The following is a 22,936-nucleotide window of genomic DNA, read 5'->3' as shown; positions in this document are numbered from 1 at the left end:
TTCACACCCATGATTACATGCAACCATTTTTATAATACTGAAGTCTATTGAAGAATTCTGAAATTCTTCAATGCAAAGGCAAGTCTGCAATCTACTGGGAATATTCCTGTGCTGTGAAGTAAATTCAAACCAGCTGATACATAGCTACGTCCTAGCTGGGGTAAAAGAAACAAATTTTATCCCACAGCAAAGCACTGCGAGTCTGAAGGGCAGCACTACCATCTTTGATCTTTCAAGCTCTTACCTCTTTTAGGATCCCTGTGTGCTTTGATTTGGCCTTTAGAATTTTCTGAAATTCCTCAGATTCCAGGTAGGCAAGCTGTTCTCTCCTTTTTTTCCTGGCAGGCTCCAATTCATCCTCAGCTAGAGCAAAAAGGAAAAGCACCAGCTGGTACAGCCCAACTACTAGTGTCTCATCGACTCAGTTTCCCCCATTCTCTCTGTCTCTGCCCACCAGGCCCTTCAAACTGAACTCACCCAACTAGGCACCAGCAGAGGAAGGCTCCTAAGTGAGCTGAGAAATAGAAACTAGAATATGGAAGGTAGCACATTTGTCCACCACATTAGAATCTTTTTTTCACTTTAAAACAGGAGCTGATTATGATAAAAGATAATAAATATCCTATTTACAAACTGTATTAAAATGATATTGCCAACTTTGAGTTTTAAAAATAAAAATAGGGCAATTCTAAACAAAGCATTTCTACTTCTTTTGAAGTACACCTTTATACTAATATACAGGCACAAAGATCCAATGAGTAACCCTTTTCTCAAGTTTTTAAATTGTGCATAATTTCAATTCAACATGATTATAAAAAACAAACAGTTCCCATTGTGGAAATTCTATTTGGGGATTGTACCCTGAAGTGAAGTGAAGTGAAATTATGACCTGATATCAGGGACGCTGGCTGTGGCTTAAACATTTCCTTTATAAACAGTTTCTCTTTTCTACTGTGAACTTTGAAATCTGCAGTACCTTGAGGAGACAAAGTGGTATTCTTTTCTATGCGTTTCTTCACTTCCAGGACATCCTGGGGGTCGTTTTGTTTCTTTTTAATGCTGTTTGGGTCTGTCTTTGAAAGAATTTGGCCTTTTGCCTTTAATTTGGTTATAGCAGCTAACTAGAAGAGAGAAAAGAGAGGGAGATAAAAATCTAAAAATGAGATAGGCATCTGCAGCTCTGCCCCCTTTCCAGTTATTAACCAGTGAATTCTGGCTGGTCTCAAATATAAATTGGCAAAATCTATCTTCATTTTATTTAGCATTATTATAATTATTAAAATTTAAAAGCATGGGAAGACAGGTTTATAATTTAGTAAATAAAGTCTCAGCTTACTTAAATATTGTAAGTTTAACATTGGCTAGTCTGTAGCTCCTAGACCCATAGAGGAACGACATAAACATTTTGAAGGACTGCTTTAGAATCAGACAGATTTAGGGTAAAATTCCAGCTCTGCCACTTACTTGTTTGTAACCTTAGTTACTTAATCATTCAGCCTGAATTGCTACATTTATAAAACGGGACGATAGCATTTCCTTATCTTTTAGGCTTGTGTGAATGAAATGAGATAATGTAGGCAAAGCATGCACCCGGACACAGAAAACAGCAAGTACGCACCTCCCACAGGTACAGAGTAATAGTGACATGTATGTGCAATTATTATTACTACTGTAGGTACGGTTCTGGCTTGCAGCTCGCCTTTGCCTTCCATGTGGATATAGTTGCTACTGGAACAAAGTGAAGACAGCTCAAGACAGGGCGACGCAGGGAGTGGTAGAACGTGCTGCGCAGTGGGGCTCTGAGCAGCCCAACACCCGCTTCAGTCAGAGCAGCTCAGCTTCTATGCCTACAGACTGGGCTGCTGGGTAAGGTTACTTTTAAAGGAGTCCTTAAACCACTATTTTACAGCCTTGCCTCAACAATTCCAAGAACTTTTTCCCTAATGCCAGTGTCTCCAACTGTGAAACAGTATTCTCTTCTAAGCTATCTCCTTCAGACTGACAAAAAAGGTGTTGAGGTAATGGCTAATTTTCTTGGACTAAATTAATGGCATTATGTTGACAGCATTATCATTTAAAATTTGACTCTAATTACCATGATCGATAAATAGCTATCAGGTGTCTGTCGTTCCTGATCATAGGTATATAAAGTATGAAACTCCAGCTATGTCTTACAGAAAGCAAATTCAAAAGGTGAAGAAAACAAATACCAGTTACCTTTTTGGCTTCTGCTAAAGCACTCAGTTTTGGTTTTGGAGGCGGTGACTCATCAAAAAAGAGAACGTCATCTCCTTCTATGATGCCTCGCCCCAGCTTGGGTGCCTGTATGGCCGGGGTTCCTTGCAGCCTGGGGAACTCAGCCCCTGTTGGCGGAGACCGAGAAGGGGCATGTCCAGAAGACGATGGCACAGCTGGGCTCTCGATCTCACTTGAGCTTTGCAAAAATCTTTAGAGAAATATGCAGTCAAAAACTATGCAAGTAACAAATAACAGGCTGGGGGCCTGCAGGGAGGCCACCAACTGATAAGAAATTGTTAGTAAAAGAGTTTCCCCTCCTAGGCTAATAATTCAGATTAGCATGCTATAAGAAGAATGCTAGTTTCACTAACTCTTCGGTTGACTGATATTTTCAATGAAAACGCTCTAATTGTTTTACCAATTCAGAACTAATTATTATTTTTAGCAATTGGCTTTTCAGTGGGTGCCGTCTACAGAACACAGCCCCAAAGCTCACCTGCATTCCTACATTCCTGCGATGGACTGCATTCCTAGCTCTCTGGTTAGTCCAGGACCTTTAAGAATTCACTGAATCTCTCTGTATTTTAGTTTACTCTCTTGGGAACAGAGAACTCATGTGATAAATTTGGAAGCCCTTAACAGAAAGGTTCTATAATTCACACACTGGCTATTTTACACACAGTTTTCAAGGCTATTTAAAAACAACAAACATCAGAAATCATCTAGTCCAAACCTCCTACCTTATAGACAAAGAAATTGAGTCCCAAGACCCAAATGTTTACAGTGGGACTAGTAAACATTGGGTCTAGTTTGGGACTAGTACCAGGTAATCCCAGGCCAGCATTCTTTCACTACCACATACCCACTCCTGCCAGCTCCAGGTCAAGTTTGCGAACTGCCTATCACATCCTGCCCAAAGATATGTTTAACTTGTTCAGCAAGATTCACACAAGGTCTACAGCTTCACATGTATTTTTATATTTATATGTGTATATATTCTTAAGTCATTTGTTGGCACATGACTACCTCTATAGACATTCCATCAGCACCTCACAGACAGTTGTAAGGACCAAAGGAGACAATGTATTAATACAGTGCATAACACGGTGCTTGACAGTAGCTCTTATTACAATACTATTCAGATAACTTGAGCTCAAGAATCTTTGGCATAATCACTTAATAAGTTATATAATGTCTAGTCCCTAGGTCGCACATCTAAAACTATTACAATATTTTATGCCAACTGTAATTTTAAAAGTATTAATGTAAAAAAAGAATTTGATTTGTTCACCTTCCATGTCCATTTCCATTTGATTTTGCCTCTAAAATGACTCTCCATTTTCAGTGCCTCATTTTTATCCTTTATCTGAACAACTACAAAATCTACTCACTGGCTCAGCCCCTAATTAAAAACCTAATTTTGGCAAACGAAGAAATAGGCTTCAAACAGGTCAGCATGTGCTCTCCTCTTTCCCCAAACCCTGTCAGATTGCCTCTCTCTTCCGCGGCAATATTAATTACTGTAACCTGCACCACTCGGTCTCAGGATTCACTAACCGTAAGTCAGAAATATATAACTTTAAATGCTATCTATTTAGGTTATGTTAAAATTATTTTAACACCTTCAAAGTTAAAAAGTTAGCGAACCACCTAAAATCTAAAGCTGCAGTTTTGAAATCTATGAAGCCATTCTGGGGATTCCTGAGATGAGTTAACCAAGCAGGGATGTTGAATATTACTCTTACCGTTTCGTGATTTCTTCTGATTTTTTTTTTCTCATCTCCAACATATGCTGTTTCTGTTGCTTCAGGAGAGCTGATGCTGAGATAGACTGGAAAGCAGGTTTCGCGCTCCCCATGATCCCTAAAACACAAGCCACAGACTGAGGGGTCTCTGAGAGGCAGTAGGAACTCAGGTATGAATGCTAAACAGGCGCAAGCTGACTCTACCTGATGACTTGACTTTGGCTAAATGTTGTTTCAAGTTTCTGGCTCCAAATGTAGGCAAGTCCATCAATTCCCTGAATTCCTCAGAGCAAGACAAGCTTTTCTGGGCTATTCCTAGAATATACAAACATCAGCTTTAGAGGATTAGAAATTTAGACTGTTTGATGTCATGTGACTTATCACTTTTAAACTGTCTTCATAACTTAGTCATTTGTAAATGAAGTAGATGGAACACCAAGAGAAAAGAAAAGGACCCTTAACCTCTTATATGGCACTAGTAAGAGTGCAAGGGTATGACAAATAACTTATTTGAAGTAATGATTAGAATACTCATACCCGTGGGGTCACTTCATACACTATGTCTGGAATATGCGCTATGGATAAAGGTCCGTTCTAGGCCCTGACCACTGTCATGAATGAAGCCCCTAGTACAGGGTGAAGGCAGCATTCTCTGACTAGACCTGTTTTAATGAAAGACAATGGATGGGTTTGACCTGCAATGTGATACTACTAATTCTAATGTAATAAGAGTTAGATCCAGATACATCAAGAAATTTTAAAAAGCATACTAAACAAAGAAAAGCCAATATTAATATGCTGTTTTTTCTTAAGATGCTGCCAACTAAGCTTGATTCTTTCAGCATCGGCCGCATTACTAAGATAATGATGAGTGGATATTTATAGTTTAGAGTACAAACTGTGACCATTTTCAATCCTAAAGACTACATATTTATGCCGGAGAAAGAAACATAGCCTTGAGAAACAAAGTTACCGAGTTTTTGTTGAGTCTCCTGAATGATCAAATCTGTGCCCTTCACGACCAGATTAGTCAGAGTGGTTTGAATCTTCTTTTTAGGAGCGCCAGCTGCTGCGCTGTAATGACAAGTCACCCCAAGAAAGGAAAATCACTGACCTTGAGTGTTCTGATGAAGTAAAAATGAAGCCTCATTCATTACAAATTGTCAAAGTTTCTCAAAATTGCACTTAACTAGACTTTCTTACTACCATGGCCCTACAGCACAACTGGGGAAAGCAGGAAGTCACAGATACGAGACAGCAGCAACCTGCACATCTGCCTGAGGCCTACTGGAAGGATAACTTGGCAAAAGAAATTAAAAAAATATGCCAACACTTTAATCAAGTAGTGTAGGAATTTATCTTAAAATAACTAAGGGCTATGCAAAAAATAGGGTATTAACAAAAGCTTTGTTTATAATGTTAAAAATTAGAAACAGTCTTAAGGTTTATCCATAGAGAATTGTTTATTATCATAGAGCAATGTAAAGGAATACTATGGAGCCACTAAAAATAATGCCACAAGTACATATTGAATTCAATAAGGAAAACATAATTATTTTATGTTAAAAAAGGTTCTAAAGTATAGGCACAGTATGATTTCATTTTAAAATACTAAAAATTTATGCATAAGGAAAAATAAAACCCACCTAGAAGCATATATAACAAACAACTAACATATACATATATATATTTTTAAATAATGTATGTGTATTGTTTTATAGTTTGGAAAAACATAGAAATGATTTTAAATTTAAAATGTGCTCAATGTTACAAAATAGGCAAGCAGTGAGAGTCTCTTGCCCAATTTCTGGGACAAAAATAGGACAAAATCGATGCTCTGTCCTTAGACCAACTGTAGCTCCCTTGTGCCAGGTCCTACCTGTCACACCCTCAGATGTGCTTTTCACAATCAGGGACAAGGTCATCAATCACCTACATCAGGGACTCTGGAGAGGCTGAGATCACGAGAGACCACAAAGGCCTGTGTCCCACACCCTTTCTGAAGCTGCACTGCATGTTCGTTCACTGAATTAAACATGGATTTCAAGAGGTCTGCAACCTCACTCTAACCACAGTGAGGGAAATGATTTAGAATATGTTAACACAATGATCGAAACTCTTTTAATGGCCAAGGAATCAGTCCCGACAAAGTTCTAATATTCACATTAGAACCCAAACAGGATGCATGAGCTTGCTGTTAAAGACCAGCATGACATGACTCAATTTCTCCCCATTCAGTAGGTTTTCCTCTCTACCTGGGAATAAAAGAGGCCCTCATCTACCTTGTTCTAGGCAGTGAGTTATTAAAGATAAAATCTATACAAGTATTCTTAGGACCATTGACAGAAATGTACAGTCACTAGGTTTATTCTTACAAGACAAGCAAGATCCTGGTCCCCAAAGCAGCCCAAGAATGTCTTACACCGAGGCTGCATATGATGCTGAAGAAACCCCTCCATAGTAAAAACCATCCTGACACAGCCGTTCTCTCAGGCCGATGCCTTTGCGGGCAAACTTCTTCGGAATTCGTCCTCCGGAGAAGGTGGACTGCAAGTCAGCTCGCTTGGCACTGAGCTTCTTATACTGGGCCTGGACGTGATACTGACAGTACTCGCAGTCCTTCTGCGAAAAGGAAGAGAGGCTGCCTCAGGGTTAGGGTAACAGGCCAAGAAACAAAATAAGTACGCAAGGTCCCTTTCTCCCAGCTTTGTGGGACACCATTCAGTGTGCAGGTCCCCCTACTGACCTCCAAGGCCATTTACAAGGTACAGCCATGCAGTGACTAAGGGGAAAGAAGGTCTTTCCTTAAATTCCAACTGAAGCACTAGTTGGGTGGAAGAAAAAGTGATATAGTTCACTCCCTTTGTGCTCTTTCTACACTCGAAATAAAAACCAGGTTCTAGGAGAAACCTAAAAAATATTACACTAAGTGAAAGAAGTCAGACACAAAAGGCCACATATTGTGCGATTCCATTATATCAGCGATTTTCAACTGGTGTGCCACAAGAATTTTTAAAACATGCAATACCCGACAATTTAGTCAGGGTCACTGACCTCTTTTCTCTTAGACTGTCAAATAAAAAAAATGTAACAGCCAACACAACAATAGCCTTTTGGTAAGAATGAATCAGAATTTTATGTGACTTTCTGTCAGGTTGGTAAAAATGCACCTTTCTGGTATGCTGCAGAATTTCAGTAGTTTATGTGTGCCACGAGATGACAAAGGTTGAACACCGCTGCACTATATGAAACGACCAGAACAGGTAAATCCAGAGACAGAAGATAGATTAGAGCTTACCAGGGGCTAGGGAAGAGGGGAATGGGAAGTGGCTGCTCATGGGTATTGGTTTTTGCGGGGAGAGGGGTGGATATTAAAAATGTTCTGAAATTATAGTGATGAAGGTTGCACAACTCTGTGACTATATTAAAAATTATTAAATTGTACACTTTTAAAAAATGAATTGTGTCACATATGAATCACAGCTAAATGAAGTTATTTTTTTAGCTCTAAGAGAACATATACTGAAATTAGAGACAAAAATAAGGTTTTCTGAGTATTTCATCATAGTGTTTGATCTCTGGTACTACAAAGAATGGATAAAAGAATGGTTGGCGAGTTTATCAATGAGGGTGAACTAAAATTATTTCTTATAGCTCCTAGTCAGGGGGCAATTAAAGATCACTTTCCTAAGAGGTTAATTCCTTCTCCTACTCTCAGCTTTTCAAACCGGCAATTACTGACCACAGATTTAATTTTCTCACTCTGAAGATTCCAGTTATGTAGGAAACTCAGTTCCAAAGTGGTCGTTACCACTAAAGTACCTACAATTTATTCCTATTAATTCCTTTCTTTAGCAGAAACCATCCTAATAAGGCTGAAACCAACCAAATTAACAGTCTGTGTACACGGCTCTCCATTCTTCTTCTTTGCTTTACACGTTCCCAGATCAAGAGCTTCACCCATAATTAAGACCTTTTGAGGATGATCAATAGATAAGCACACCTGTAGAAAAGAAGTGGAATAGGAGTTAGAAGCAGAGGAAGGTATAATCTTTTATTAGCTAGAGTGGATAAAAGCAGCGTGGTTGGTGTGAGTTAAGAAGGCTTTATCAGTCTAAAGGAATTTGAAGCCAGTGCCCTATAAAACAGTATTAGGAATGGGAGGTGTAGAAGACATTTCATTCTCTACCCAATACCTATCCTCTCCTGTGTCTTTGCTATGAGGATCTTGATTTTACTTAGATTGGCAAATGCTGAGCACAAGGTAATGGATGGATCCCGTTCCCAGTTTTCCCAGCACTCCTATAGTTAGCAATGGTCATGTGACTATATTCTGACCAATGAGATTGAAGCTGCAAAGCTTTTGCTTTATTGATAAAAGCAGATAAGAGGAGGCTGGCTCAATTCCTTCCTTGAAGGGAGGGGTGATGGCGAGAGCTTCAAAGCCATCTTGTGACTAAGAAGAAAAGGCTGAGAGACTCACAGACACTGGTGCTGATATCACTACATGGTCTATGCCTGGAATATTTTTTTAATGTGAGAAAAACAATTCCCACTGTTTACTGTTAAAAGGAAGCTATAGTAAAGTTTTCTGTTACTTGTAGCCAAACACATTGGAACCAATAGATGAAGATTTGTCGCCATTTTCTGGTGAAAACAAGGAATGAAAAAACTGTCTCTCACTCCTCCTGATATTAATAATAATCTATCTACAACAAAGTGTAGCTTCTTGCTGGGTCAGATGAAGAAATGGTATGTCCTATTCACACTGTATTTAAATTTACAATTTACTAGAGAATCAGTGGGTACAGAAACTCTACTGATGCTTAAGAAGAAAAACTCACTTCGATTCTAAGTTGCAGCTATGGTTGTACTAATCAATGCAGTAAAGTCCCCTCAACTATAAAACTATAAAACTTTACCTTCTTGATGCACCATGGAAATTTATGGAGAGCTAAGGAGACCTGAACATTAGAGTTCAAAAACTCCAGGAACCTTAGAACTAATTTGAAAAGATACAGTGAAAGATGATGATACAAAACATGGGATGAACAAGCAAAAACCCAGATTAATGGCAGTATAATAATATAAAAGCATGATTTATTACCTGGATGTAGACCAATACAAATATTTTTGACTAAGTTGCAAAGGCCCGCCCACCAATAATCACAGAAACAGATTCTTACCTCCTCTGAACCATCCTTGGGCCTCATGGGGTTAGCATTGAGCAGCCCTATGACAGTACCCTGCTCAGTCTTCCAGAGTTCTTTGTGAACTTCTCCAAACAAGAACAACGACACACACCGTGTCAGGTCACGAAGATCATTCAGTCGCCAGATGCTAAATGTTTTCCCCTGGAACAAATATTTATTGATTTTAATGATTTTTGAATAATAGGTTACACTGTCTCCATATACAGTTTGTAGAAAAATGTATACACAATCCACCCTGAATACATAATCACCAGAATGTCTGTTAATGATAAATTAAAAATTAGGCTTTAGTACTACCCTTCTCATTTTTGAGATGAAGGTGAAGTTAAGGCAAGTCAGAGCAAACTTGTTAGCAGTCTTTAATTACCAGGTCTCAGTAGCAAAGGGAGAGCACTGCCTTTCTAATCTCTCTCACTCACACAGACGCACACTCATGAGTGCACAACGGTTAAAAGGACAGGAGAAAGCTGTAGTGCTACCACTTAAAAACATACTGATATAAATTTATTATTTATCACTGATTACATTATTAATATTAGTAAGTTTTCAGCGTGATGTTTCTAAGTCTTTGCTTAGCTTAGAAGAAAAACAAAAGCATCATTAAAGAAAAATTTAAGAATTTAATTTCAGTTAAAGTATTTAACTGAAAAATTTCATAAGTATTATTAAATATCTGAAGAAATGCAACTCAAAATGCTGACCAATTATAATATGAAGAACTATGAACAACTTCCATGCTTACAGATTTTTTAAAAAATAGATCAATAACATTATTTTTTAAAGATTTTATGTATTTTTTTTTTAGAGAGAGGAGAAGGGAGGGAGAAAGAGAGGAAGAGAAACATCAATATATGGTTGCTTGTTGCACGCCCCCTACTGGGGACCTGGAACGCAACCCAGGCATGTGCCCTGACTGGGAATTGAACCAGTGACCCTTTGGTTTGTAGGCCAGCACTCAATGCACTGAGCCACACCAGCCAGGGCAGAGGAATCCCAGAGTGGGTATAATGTTAGCTTATGGTGAGCTATTGCCTGGACTCAGGTATTATAATTATCCTTCCATGGATTTGTACATTTCCTTTCTTGGAAAAGTTCATATAAAATTTCACATCTAATATTTCAAATGTCATTATACCCAGTTGTGATGCAATTAAAAACTTAAATAAAAACCAGACTTAATCACATTTATCTAGATAGAATAGGGATAGAGTCTAAAACTCAACTTCTGGTATCAGAACTCACTAAAAAAAAAAAAAAATCTAAAGTTGGCAATATCTCAATTAGAGAATGAAATCAGTACTGAGCATGACTAATCACAGTATTTGAGCAATAGGAGGGACTTTGCACATAATTAAAAGCCAGTTCCTTCATTTTACAGATAAGGAAATGGACGTGCTTAAAGAAAGATTAAGGGTCACCCTTAGGCTACATAGCTAATTAAAGGAAGAAGGAGGGTTAGAACCCAGGTTTTCTGACAGGACACAAAATAATTTCGTTATGCCTCAGCCAATTGCAATTTTAATACTTGTTAGATCTTTTGTAATATCCATCATATTAAATGTACCACACTGTGCTGGCAGAGGTCAGCAATCTGAGAATTTCTGCAATTGACTTCTTACATCTAGTAAGTTCTCAAAGGATCTGAAAAGTCAGCCTCTTTGATTACCTGTTCCTGTCCTCCACAAAAGGGACTATAGTATCATAGAGACAACCACATGTCAACAAAACAATGACAAATGAAATGCAGTTAAGAATTACGTGGGAGCCCTGGCTGGTGTGGCTCAGTGAATTGAGTGCCAGCCTGTGAACTAAAAGGTCTCTAGTTCAATTCCCAGTCAGGGCACATGCTTGGGTTGTGGGCCAGGTCCCCAGCTGGGGGCGCATGAGAGGCAACCACACATTGATGTTTCTTTCCCTTTCTTCCCCTCTCGCTAAAAGTAAATAAAGAAAACCTTAAAAAAAAAAAAAAGAATTATATGGGCAATGAGAAGCCCAAGTAATATATACACCCAGATCTTCTTTAAGTAGAGCATTCTTTACACAAAACCCCTTAGATACCAACTCAATAATGGTGTGGCAACTTGAGAACCTACTAACAATTATTTCAAAATGAAATGCTGATGGGCTCTGGTTAACAAATCAAGACCATGAGTCCCCACTGCCAGTTTGTGATGAAGCAGCTAAGAAAGCAATAAAATGGCTCACACTGTTACAGCTCTGCGGAGTGACTTTCTTCAATATAACCCCAAATGTCACCCAGTCTATTTCTTCCAGCTTCTCGCTTGCCATCTTTTCCTTGAGCTGAGACAGTCTGATCAGTTTTCGACCGGTCATTTTCTTGTTCATTTCTGTGGAGGACACTCGAGGCCGTCTGGGTCAAGAAACCAGCAATTGCAATTAGGGGACTATTAGTCTAAGAAAAGATTACCTGGCACTGTAGTAAGTTGGTTAAAAGAGGTGTTACAGGCAGAAATCTCTAAAGAACCTGTTTTCAAGAAGATTTAGTTATATAGTATGGGCTAGGTGGACATTTTTACAGCAGTTAAAAAAAAATAATATAATTTTTAAAGCTAAGTTTGTGCTTCCTTGGATATAAATTGGGGCTTATATAGAAAATAAAAAGATTACAAACTCTTTAAGTTCTTATCAATTATAAGTTATAATATCCTTTAAAAATAATGTCTTTTGACTATAATACAATATCATGAATGAATATAAGTAAATAAGATATTTAAATCTCATCAGTTCTGCAAGAACTGTACTGGTTCTATTTCTAATTAGATTTTTTTAAGCCACCATTTTCACATAATAAATGAAGGCCTTGACTCTAGCTGCAGTTAATGTAGCCTTGTTCCTAATGACTGGCCAAAACGTGGCAGATTTGCAAATTGTTTTTCTCTAACAGAATATTAACATCTGTTCCATATTTGATATATATTCAAGGACAAGATAAAGCACAAATAATCATGCCTTTGATGCTTTCAGACGTCTTCTGGAATACAAAGTCCTAGAGCTAACTCTGAACAATGAAAAATATTAATAGGTTATCATCTGATCATTAGTCTTCAGAATGTTTTAGGTTCTGAGGCTCAGGTATTCAAACAATTCTGCAATCCCCTAAATTTGTAGGCCACTGAGAAGCTTTGGCTGCGTAGTTTCAACTTGGTCTACCTCCATTCAATTCACACGTGTGGTACACTTGCATCAGCAACATCTTTCATTATCCAAGGGGAGTGCCAACTGGGAGCTAGTTGGGAGCAGGCAGTATCCCCTCAGGAAGGACGTGTTCACCTTGAAAAAGAATACTGAAGCTCCTCAGGGAGCTTTTATTGCATTCCACCCCTCAGACTCTGTCTCAAACGTAATTAAGACACTACATTTATTTTGGAGTATTGAGTCTTCACAATGCACGCCTATTGTATTACTCTATGTACAGTACCAGACTGTAGAATGGCAGCTACTTGTTCTCCCCCTGCTTAGTAATATACAACTCAAGAGCTTGGCAGTTTTAGTTTAGACTGACAAGGTTTAAGTGTTCTAGAGGGCATGCATTTGGCTACTCAGATGGACTGTACTAAAAGCAATCTGGTCTCAGAGTAAAGATTACAGTTCTGCCCTGGGCTTTAAGAGAAGTAATGAGGGAGACGCAGTAGAGTAGTGGTGCAAAGCACAGAGAATTTTTAAAAGTATAGGCTTTTTGCTGAACTGATCCTGGAATTTATTCCTATTTTAACTGAATATCTTAGTTTTTCCACATAACAGATGCAAAGAGTATAACTTTGCCTCAAAAGTTATTAAGAAAAAAAGAATACAGTTATTTTTCTTAACATCAATTACAAGATACTATTATCCTGGTTAAACTGTATATACCTTTATGTATTTAAAAAGTATCTATTACTGTTTCTGTCAGTTTCTGATTAAATATACTATCTGCCAACTTCATGTCTATATAAATGTGTTTTTTTTACATACACACACATATATATAAACAAGCAAAAGTCTTCCTTAAACATTTCATATGCAAATGTACTGAGTCACACCCAGTGCTCAATGCCAAGTTTCGTCATGTTCCACAGCTACTGTTGTTGTGTGGATCTGCTGTACTATTTCTGAAGGGCTCAGCCCTCAGGAAGGAGGAAAAGGCTTCTGGAGGGGCTGCCAGTTACTGACCTGAGCCTCAGGCCGGAGAAAGCTTCCATGGAGACCGGCTCTGTTGTTTCCCCAGAACTCTTGGGGGCCCCTGCACCCAGATCTCTAGTCATCCCACTAGATTTGTTCCCAGGAGTCGTTTGGAGTGGTTGGGAGGGTGTAGTTGTCATCCATGAAAGTGAGCTTTTGGGTTCTAGAAAATTAAAACAAAAATTAAGTGGGGAAAAAAAAATCACACTGATACCTACAACATTTTTAATGGAACTGTTGTTTTCATCGACACATGCAATAACCAAATCTTGAGAGAACAAAGGAAGCCCACGAGATCATTTCTGTACTGCCCTCAAAGTCTCTGCAGTGTAGTCCCAAAGAACTTTCTGTAGTGATGAAAATGTTTTATACCAGTTCTGTGCAATATGGTGGCCACTGCTCACTTATAACTGCCTATTGCTTCTAATGAAATGAATGTCTTATTTAATGTAATCTAATTTAAATAGCCACTATTCTCTATTATTGTGCCATATGCCAATGCTACTCAAAACGGCCTTTTGAACACACATAGTCAAAAAAAAAATGTTACTTACTCTAAGCTATGTTATTTACAGACCATTTTGTCTTCCATCTTTCAAAGGATAATCACTTTGGGCAAGCTGGTGCAATACGACAAAATCAATAGAGCTTACAAATTTTTTTCATTTCATTTTGTGTTACATGTGTGTGCTGAAATAGGATTTCATTTGAGTACTATTCCAGACTCCTGAAAGAGAAACCTTTTCTAAAGAATAGACCTTCTGGTTTAACACAGGCTAACTTCAAAAACACCTGACCACCTTATACGGGACTCTGTGCCTCAGTCTCACACGCCCGAAGATTGAACGTCTACATTCCTAGCCTGAGAATGCAATCCAGTGTTTATATTTACTACAGTTCAAATCAACTGGACGACAGAGTTAAAAAAATTTCAACCCATTAAGTATTTAGTAAATACCTTCTAAACAATAAATTCCTAAGCACTTTGAGATGTAGAGAAATTTCCAGTACACAATATAGCATATGGTTTCCATTCCCAAGAAACTTACTTTTATTAGCAGGCAGATGAAACAGACCAGCTCACTCACACACTCACACACACACACAATAATGCCAAAATATATTTCCAAAAGCAGCAGAGCAGTGAGAAACCAGGTGGCCTTGAGTACTACACCTGCAGGTGAAACTTTGGGTGTCCGAGCCACCCGCTTGGTTTTTGGTAGAGCAGGGACATCAAGTTCTGCAGAAAAGCATGTTGACTCCTGAATTCTCTGAACTTTCTTCTCCTTAAGAGGAAGACGAGGAGACTTATCTATTTGATTAAAAGTAAAAAAAAAATTAGTAAAGAAAGTTTAGAAAGGGGCTCAAAAGCTGTTTTACTAGGAACTGGATGCATAAATAATGTTATAATTTCTTAGTAATAGAAATGCATACTATTCCTAGAATTATAGTCTGATTACCAGGGGGTTTATGTGGACAGGCTGGACTTGTAGGCTGTTTAATCGTAGCCATTTTTAGCTGTTCTTGTAAGGACTTCATTTGCTCTTGCAACTTCTTTAATTCATCTATGGAGAAAAAAGTATTGATTTAAGAACCAAACCAGAAGAAATACTATACATGATTAAAGTGCTAGAATTATATTTGGTGTCCACCCATCTTCCCCCAAAACCTCAAGACCCACAATATAGTCACATATGGAGAACTCACAATTAAATTTTGCACCTCAAAGGGGTTCCTTTAGAGAAATAAACATTTCTAGTAATCAGTCCTCCAAAACCAAAGCTAATAATGAATCTGTACTGCTGACAGATATAGATATTTATCTACAGCAAGTTTTTAGGAATCAAGACATAACCACACTTAATTCACAAATTGAGTATTACAATCAATAAAAAAATGCTTGGTCCTGTAACAGAAAAAACTGCCAACCACTGTATTTTATTATAATTTGAAAATATAAGAGAAGATGCCAGGAGTAAGAAAAGGGCACTCCTCAAAGCTTCCGTTCAGAATGGTCTCCAGCTCAAACAGAATGTGCAGTAGCTTTTATAGTCTTGTCTCTGGCTCCATATGCACACAAATTCCAGAGTTACATATATGTTTTTGTAATAAGGGTGAAAAGTATTAGTCACCCTGTGAAGGATCAGTTACAACGAGCTGTCCCCGATACATATATATGTCCCTGGCTGTCTGTCACTTTGCATGCTGAAATGCTGACCTTAAATGTTTGATGTACTAACTCAGACAATTTTTTTTTAGAAAGTCATTTATCTCCACCCTTGACTGAACAGCTCTCTTGATGAAAACATCAGACTCGTCTTCATCTAGTCTAGAGAAAGCAAGTAGTGAGGGCACCTTGCAACTCTTGATTAGTTTTCCCTTGACTGGGAACAGGAGCAGGGAGGGCTCTGTTTTTAGTTGGTTGCAATGTAGGAGCTTCTTCTTCATCGGATAAGTCCCCCATATCTCCAAAGAGAGTAGCCAAATTTTCCTTTTGGTCTTGAGTCTTTTCCGTTTCATCATCATCAACCTCCTCTGTGTAAGATTCACCATCACCGTCAGCATCGAAGAGCTCATCAAACGCATCAGGTTTACCGTCATCCTGGGTCAAGGAGTGGCTCTCTTGTGAATTACAATCCAAGGCTGACTCGTTCTCCTCTAGCAGGGCGGTTAGCAGAGACAATTCATCTTCCTCCACTAGGGGAAAAAGAGAAAATAAGCCTATCTGAGCAAAACTGCTAATGACAAGCATAGTTAATTAAAACATTCAACATTAGCCCTGGCTGGTGTGGCTCGGTGGATTGAGTGCTGGCCTGTGAACTGAAAGGTCACTGGTTCAATTCCCAGCCAGGGCACATGCCTGGGTTGAGGGCTAGGTCCCTAGTTGGGGGTATGTAAGGCAACCATCGATATTTTTCTCATACATTGATGTTTCTCTCCCTCCCTTCCCCTCTCTCTAAAAATAAATAAATAAAATCTTTTAAAAAATCAACATTAATACAGTACTTAAAGTAACTTTACAAATTCACCATTTTGTCTGGTATAATTATTGGTCTTATCTCTACCTTCTCTTTCCAAGTCTTCTTGAAGGGCTCTGGGCTAAGAAGGGGCCAATATCTGCTTAATAACTATACTGGGCCAGTCACTAGGCTAGATCTTTTTCCCCATGCTATATCAGCTAACGAGACAACTTCCTGCATACCGACTTCAACCCACAAAGGAATACCCGAAAAACACACTAAACGTATATTTACGCCCTAGCTGTATATGTTCCCCCAGTTTTTAATTGTCTGAGCAATTTTTTAAAAATATAGAAAGGTACACGCAATTACATAAAAAGTACTCATACCCCATCACCCAGAATTTGCCACCACTAACATTTTATCAGGTTTGTTTCTGGCCATTACATTACATAGCTTTTTAAAAGACTAAAAAAAAACCTTACCATGCCAAATGTTTGTTAGTTTGGATGGTTTAAAAAGAGAGGGGGAAGGAGGGAGAAAACAAGGAAAGAAACATCGATGTGCAAGAGAAACATCAATCGGTTGCCTCCGGTGCACCCCCATCTGGGGTCCTGGCCCACAACTGAGGCATGTGCCCTGCTCAGGAATCAGACCAGTGACTCTTTGGTTCACAGGCCAGCACTCAGTCCATTGAGCCACAGCAGCCAGGGATGTCATGCCAAATCTTACCCCAAACTCCTTACCACTACCCTCAGACCCCACTGCAATCACTATCATAATTTTGGTATATCATTCTAGTCCATTTTTCATACTTTTAGCATAAATATATAGGTATGCATAATTAATACACAGTGTTTGGTTATTTTAAAGCTCTTTACATAAATTATTTCACACTGTATGTATTACTCGGTATTCTGTTTTTATGTAACATTACATGTAAGTAAGATTGTCCAAATCAAAACATACACTTCAATTTATTTCTTTCAATTGCTGTTTAGTAGTTCATGGTAAGATTGTATCACATTTTATTAATCCACTTTCCAATAAAGAACATATAGACTATTTCCAATTTTTTCACACTATAAACTATACTACAGCCATGTATACGCCTTCTTGCACATGTGTGAAAGTTTCTTGGAAACACACATCAGAAGTGAAATTCCTGGATTGTCAGGTATGCACCTCTTTCAACTTCACTAGATGCTGCCAAGTTGTTCTCAAAGTGGTTGTACTCTTACTAGCACTGTATTCAAGTACCATTTCTCCCTACCACCTCAGCAGTACCTGATAGGTCACCTCAGATGTTCTGCTAATCTGCTGGATGATTCAGAAAGGCAGCCCATGGTTTTGACCTGTATTTCCGGGCTTACTAGTAAGATAAAGAATTGCCTATGTATATTGGCCAGTGGATTTCTTCTCTTTTGATTTGTCTATTTTCTTTGCTCACTTTTCCCCCTTTTCGGGCATTATTCCTTCATGAAATCAGAGGCATTTAAAGCAAAAATGTTCAAGATATTTGATTTATTCCCTCACTGGAAAGACAGGAGCTAAAGTCCAGACAGGGCAGAGGCCTATCCAGGGTCACACGGTGAAACAGGGCAGCACGGGAGCCTGGGCTAGGATAGACAGCTTAGATCAGGAAACCAGTGTCCTTTCTACTACTCTGCACTGCCATACGAGATGGGAAAGAGCCAACAGCCAAACGTAAGGTCTAGCATCTAATGAAGGGTCTAAGGCTTAAAGACAGAAGTTGCATATCAATTAGTTTTGAATGCTTAGTCCACAAAGACTGTAAGACTGCAGGGTACAGCAAGAGAGAAGAGGCAATGTGGCTCCCCGTGCTCCAGGTGAGATGGCCACGTGCTGGCAAGGGGGCCAAGAGGCCCTCCTCTCTCCCGTTCCCAGTTGCTGCAGAGAACACCCCCGCAAGAAGAGGCTTTGGCCCATACCACTGGGAGTCATGGGTGAAAAATGTTACCTTGTGGCTCCATACTCTTGGCCTTGAGCCCATCTTTTTTCATGAAAGCAGTTGGGCTAATCCGTGATGCCTAGCAACCCAGTTCATCTCAGTCACCACCAAAAATGATCTGTTTTCCCATGGACAGCCTTACTTGCAAACCCATGGGATCTGCTATCTGGAACTAGAATCTACTACCAGCAAGTTTTCCTACATCCTCAGTGGCTGTTACAACAGAAATCTGGCTGCCCCTTGAATAGAATTTGTTTAATTGTTTATATCTCGTATCGCAAGTGCTAGAATAGTGACCAGCACACCACGCAATCAATATTTGGTAATCAGCTCCAGAACCCTGATTATCTTCTTGCTTATCACTGTCACTTTGGAGCTACTAACCTTTCTTCAAGAACACAGAACATGACAAGAGATTTTTTCATCAAGAAGCCCTCCTGGTTGCTGTCATCTACTGAAGTCCCTTGGGATACCTTCCTCGTCCCCTCCATCTTTCTTAAGAATTCCAATCCATTGACCCCATGACATTTTTACCATCCCTCATTCCCCATCCCTCCAGTCTTCACTTTGGATCCGTGTTCCACCATTATAATCACTGCCTTCTAACAACTCTTCACTCCCTTGCTTCTCTCTCATGCCCTTAGGTTCCTTTACAAAATCTTTTCTTTGTTATAGTGGCATGTGTTGTTATTAAATAAATACAAAGTAAAATTTAAAATACATACAAAGTGATACAAAAATATACCTCACATCTAATTCAGTTCTAAAGGTCTGTGGTAACCTAGTAATGAAAAGTGTCATATTCTACTCCAAGAATAGATTATTTTTTGTATATTCATCTTACAGCCAATTTTACCATTCAGAATTCACTGTGAATACTTTCTACTAACTTGTCTTTATAAAATTACTAAAATTTTATGAAAATTTTAACCTTGACCAAAAACATTAACCCTGATTAACTCCAACACACTTCCACCTCCATGCCTGTACCCCAACTGGTGACCTCTCCCTGGAGAAAGACCACCATGCTGATTGGTTTAACTTTAAATATATACCAGCCAAGAACAAACAGGCATTCAATAGTGCTTAAAAGCCCCACACTTCCCTACGACGTTTGCTTTCCTGCTCTCTAACCACTTCAGTCTCTTCTCAAACCTGATGCCTCTCCTCCCTTTTTACTCTTAGCTGACGATCTTGTCTCACACTTTTAAAAAAAAAAGGGAAAGAATCAGATTTCATCATCTTTTACTACTAAACCTGAGTATATATTCTCTGCTTTTCCTCCTATAACAATGGATAAAGTATCTAGTACTATTTATGGCCAGCTGGTTCTTCCATTTATTAACTGGAGCCCATGCCTCGCAGCTCCCCAAGGACTTCAGCCTATAATCACCTACAATTTGTGATGGGGAAACTCTCTCTTCTCCATCACCAAATTTCCCATATTCTGGAGCATTTCCCTCAGCATACAAACTCATCCCATTGTCTCCCATCCTACCATCTACCAGATATTTTCCCACTTATTTATCTTGCTCTCCTTACTGGAAGGTAAGCAGGAATGTTGTTCAACACTAACCAGTACAAGGAAACATTTGATTTCATCTATACTGGATCTAATTGTGAGGCCATGCCAACCAAATGAAATTTTATTAGGTACAACGATTTTTTCAGAGAACACATACTGATTCACCACATATTTTCATGACCTTCTCATAGCAAAAACTTAAACTTTTAATTACATAAGTGCCCTGTAGGTAATTTGATGATTTTAGGAAATAGAAAACTATCATTATACTAAATGTGCAATCAATTTCACATAATATCACAGTGTGATGAATTTCAACATTTAATTCTATTTTTTAAGGCAATGTATAATAATCTTGGATTTTTAAAAATACAGTTTCAAACAATGAACTCAATTACACAACCAGAAAAATAATTCGTCAGTATCTCTTCACAGTCAGCACAATAAATTTTTATGCTTCTCCCTGGCTAAGCTCTGCTAATTATAGCAATATTTCTATAAAAAGTAAATGCTTTGCACACATCCCTGCAAAATGAACAAAACTATAAAAATTTAAGCCCTGGCTGGTGTGGCTCAGTGGTTGAGTGTCAGTCAGCCTTCGAATCAAAGGGTTGCCTGTTCAATTTCCAGTCAGGGCACATGCCTGGGTTGTGGGCCGGGTCCCCAGATACAGGTGTGTGAGAGGAAACCACACATTGATGTTTCTCTCCCTCTCTAAAAAATAATCTTAAAAAAAAAATGCAAGACAGAGCTACACTAAAACAACTTCAACATTTGTCAATAAAAAATGTGAACTCTGAAGTCAGACTGCCTGGGTTCAAATCCCTGCTCTGAGTTTCAGCTGTGACAAGTTTCTAAACATTGTCTTTTCTCTCTATAAAATACAGTTAGTTGCTCAATGGGTTAAGTTAGTTTATATAATTGAAGACCTTAGAGCAATGTTCAGCACACTGTAAGTACATGCCAGCTATGGTTATTATGAAAGACAATTAATGTTGCCAGGAGGAGAAATCCCACCTGATTAAAACAAGTAACATTCAGCGACTGAAGTGAACTACTCATACAATACTTGAGGGTGGGGCAGCTATTTTCACTATTCTGACAACAAATCCATAGACAAAAGGGTGATTTTCTAAAAGCAAAAGGAAATTGAGAATGCTGCCAGGACTTACCATCCATGCTGTCTAGGGAACTGAGGTGACAGTGAACTTCGAAGAAGGATCAGGTGTCCAGGAGACAGCAGCAATGCAGAATCCTAGCTGTGTGAAATCACCATTAGAGAAGTCACCCTCGATTCTCTTGCTCACACTGCATAACCCAAAATCCGGAATCCTACAAACCCTAGGGGCTCTAACCATAGACTTCATCCAGATGCCAACCATTTCTCACTCCCACCACCAACACCATCTTCCTCCTAGGATGGAAGCAGTCCACTTTTTATGTCTTGCTAATTATCGTTACAGAAACTCAGGTAAGGTACAGGGGAGTTAATATGATACTAGATTACATGGATAAGACAAATTGTAACCAGTATTACTATTGTATCTATTGGGGAACTATGCTGGATTATAGGCTCCTTGAGGGTCTAGGAGGAGAAAACTGTCTTGTTCATTTCTGTAAGCAACCACCCTTTTGGCCCAAACCCATGCCCTTTCCTCACCCTCATACCTAGGGCCATCTGACAAGTGCTAGGGGTTCTATCCCACACTATTGGTGAGAACTTCCACTTGTCCCCAACTTTACTGCCAAAAGCCTAGTCCAAGCCACCACCAACATTTTGCCCGGAGTACTGACTGCATTAGCTTCTTGTATTGGTTTCCTCTGTCTATTCTCTGTACAACAGCCACAGTAATCTTTTCTTTCTTAGTAATCTTTTAGGAACACAAATCCAATAGCAGAAGCCCTTTAATTAAAAATTCTTTAATGATCTTCCACTGCCCTTAGAACAAAATTTACAAAGCCTATGAGGCAATGGATACTCTGTCTCTTGCCCACTTCTACTTTATCTTTTCTTTGAGTCCACTCCACCCACCGCTACCCACCCCCGAAACGTATTTCAGCAAGACTAGACTGCATTCTGCCCTGGATGGTGTGGCTCAGTCGGTTGGGCATCCATCTGCAAACTGAAAGTTCCCTGGTCCAATTTCGGTCAGGGCACAAGCCTGGGTTGTGAGTTTGGTTCCCGGTTAGGGTGAGTGTGGGAGGAAACTGATCGAAGTGTTCTCTCTCACACTGATGTTTCTCTCCCTCCTTTCCCCTCTAAAATCAAAAACTAAAAAAAAAAAAAAAAAAAAAAGACTAGACTGCATTCAACTTCCTGAACACACTGAGTGCTTTCAGGCATCAGGCTATTTGGAAAGTTCTCCCCTAGCTCCTCATGTTTCAGTCTCCACTTAACTATCATTTTTCTAAGCCTTTCCAGACTACCCTCTCAATTCACCCTTTTCATTACAATACTGCACTATTGTGCCCTTGTTTGTCATCCTCTTTAGATTGTAAGCGTCGCGGGTCCTAAGCAGTGAGTGTTTGGAGCCCCGTACGTGGTACGTAGTCATTATCAAATCATGACGTCTAAAAAACGAATAAGAGGAGTCCAAACGGCAGGCACCTGGCAAGCGTTTCAAAGATTACTTTTGAAAAGAAAAAACTGGTCCCTTACATAAAGTAAACGGCACTTCACGATAAATTTCCTAAGTGCCTCGTAACGTCTCAGCCACCGAACCTCCCGGTCGCGCCCGCCCAGAGCTCTCCCAAGGCCGCTCGGCTTCCCGTCTTGCTCACGCGAGTGCCCGCAGGCTCCGCGCCTCTCGCTCCCAGAGCTCTCTAACCTCTCCCGCAGACGCGCGTGACGGATCCTCTCTCCCGCCCGAGGACCATTCTCATACTCAGCCAGAACCGGCTTCTTACCCTGCGCCGCACTCTTCCCTTTCCACAGCCAGACCCGCCAAAATTCCAACTTGACTCCACCCCGTCTCTGACGTTTGACGCACGCCGCCTTGGAATCGCGCTGATTGGCTGCATCATAGCCCGGGGAGGAGGAGGTGCAAAATGATCCTTGCGTAGAACAAGCTGATTGGCTCACGTGACCGGGCGCCCTCTTTATT

The 22,936-nt window shown here is 39.4% G+C and overlaps 1 protein-coding gene across 6 annotated transcripts in view; it reads right to left on the bottom strand.

Moving 5' to 3' along the window:
* MCM10 (minichromosome maintenance 10 replication initiation factor) overlaps positions 1-22,800 on the bottom strand; it is a 31,682-nt gene extending 8,882 nt beyond the window's left edge. The window contains exons 1-16 of one of the 6 annotated variants that reach the window (XM_045186575.2): positions 22,740-22,800; positions 21,005-21,091; positions 15,731-16,072; positions 14,836-14,940; positions 14,550-14,687; positions 13,367-13,538; positions 11,402-11,567; positions 9,170-9,337; positions 7,870-7,986; positions 6,406-6,605; positions 4,957-5,057; positions 4,188-4,298; positions 3,984-4,101; positions 2,218-2,446; positions 977-1,121; positions 245-363 (exon numbers count right to left, since the gene is read on the bottom strand). In XM_045186575.2, the coding sequence (XP_045042510.2) occupies positions 245-363; positions 977-1,121; positions 2,218-2,446; positions 3,984-4,101; positions 4,188-4,298; positions 4,957-5,057; positions 6,406-6,605; positions 7,870-7,986; positions 9,170-9,337; positions 11,402-11,567; positions 13,367-13,538; positions 14,550-14,687; positions 14,836-14,940; positions 15,731-16,072; positions 21,005-21,011 (2,238 nt within the window). In that variant the 5' untranslated portion in view covers positions 21,012-21,091; positions 22,740-22,800. The other 5 variants (XM_053923421.1, XM_024578638.3, XM_045186571.2 and 2 more) reach the window with 5 other exon arrangements.
* Between the last annotated feature and the right edge of the window lie 136 nt (positions 22,801-22,936).

Source organism: Desmodus rotundus, chromosome 4 (genome assembly GCF_022682495.2).
Source record: "Desmodus rotundus isolate HL8 chromosome 4, HLdesRot8A.1, whole genome shotgun sequence".
Classification (NCBI taxonomy): Eukaryota; Metazoa; Chordata; class Mammalia; order Chiroptera; family Phyllostomidae; genus Desmodus; species Desmodus rotundus.
The sequence above is the reverse complement of the archived record's forward strand: the minus strand, read 5'-3'. Positions and strand labels throughout refer to the sequence as shown.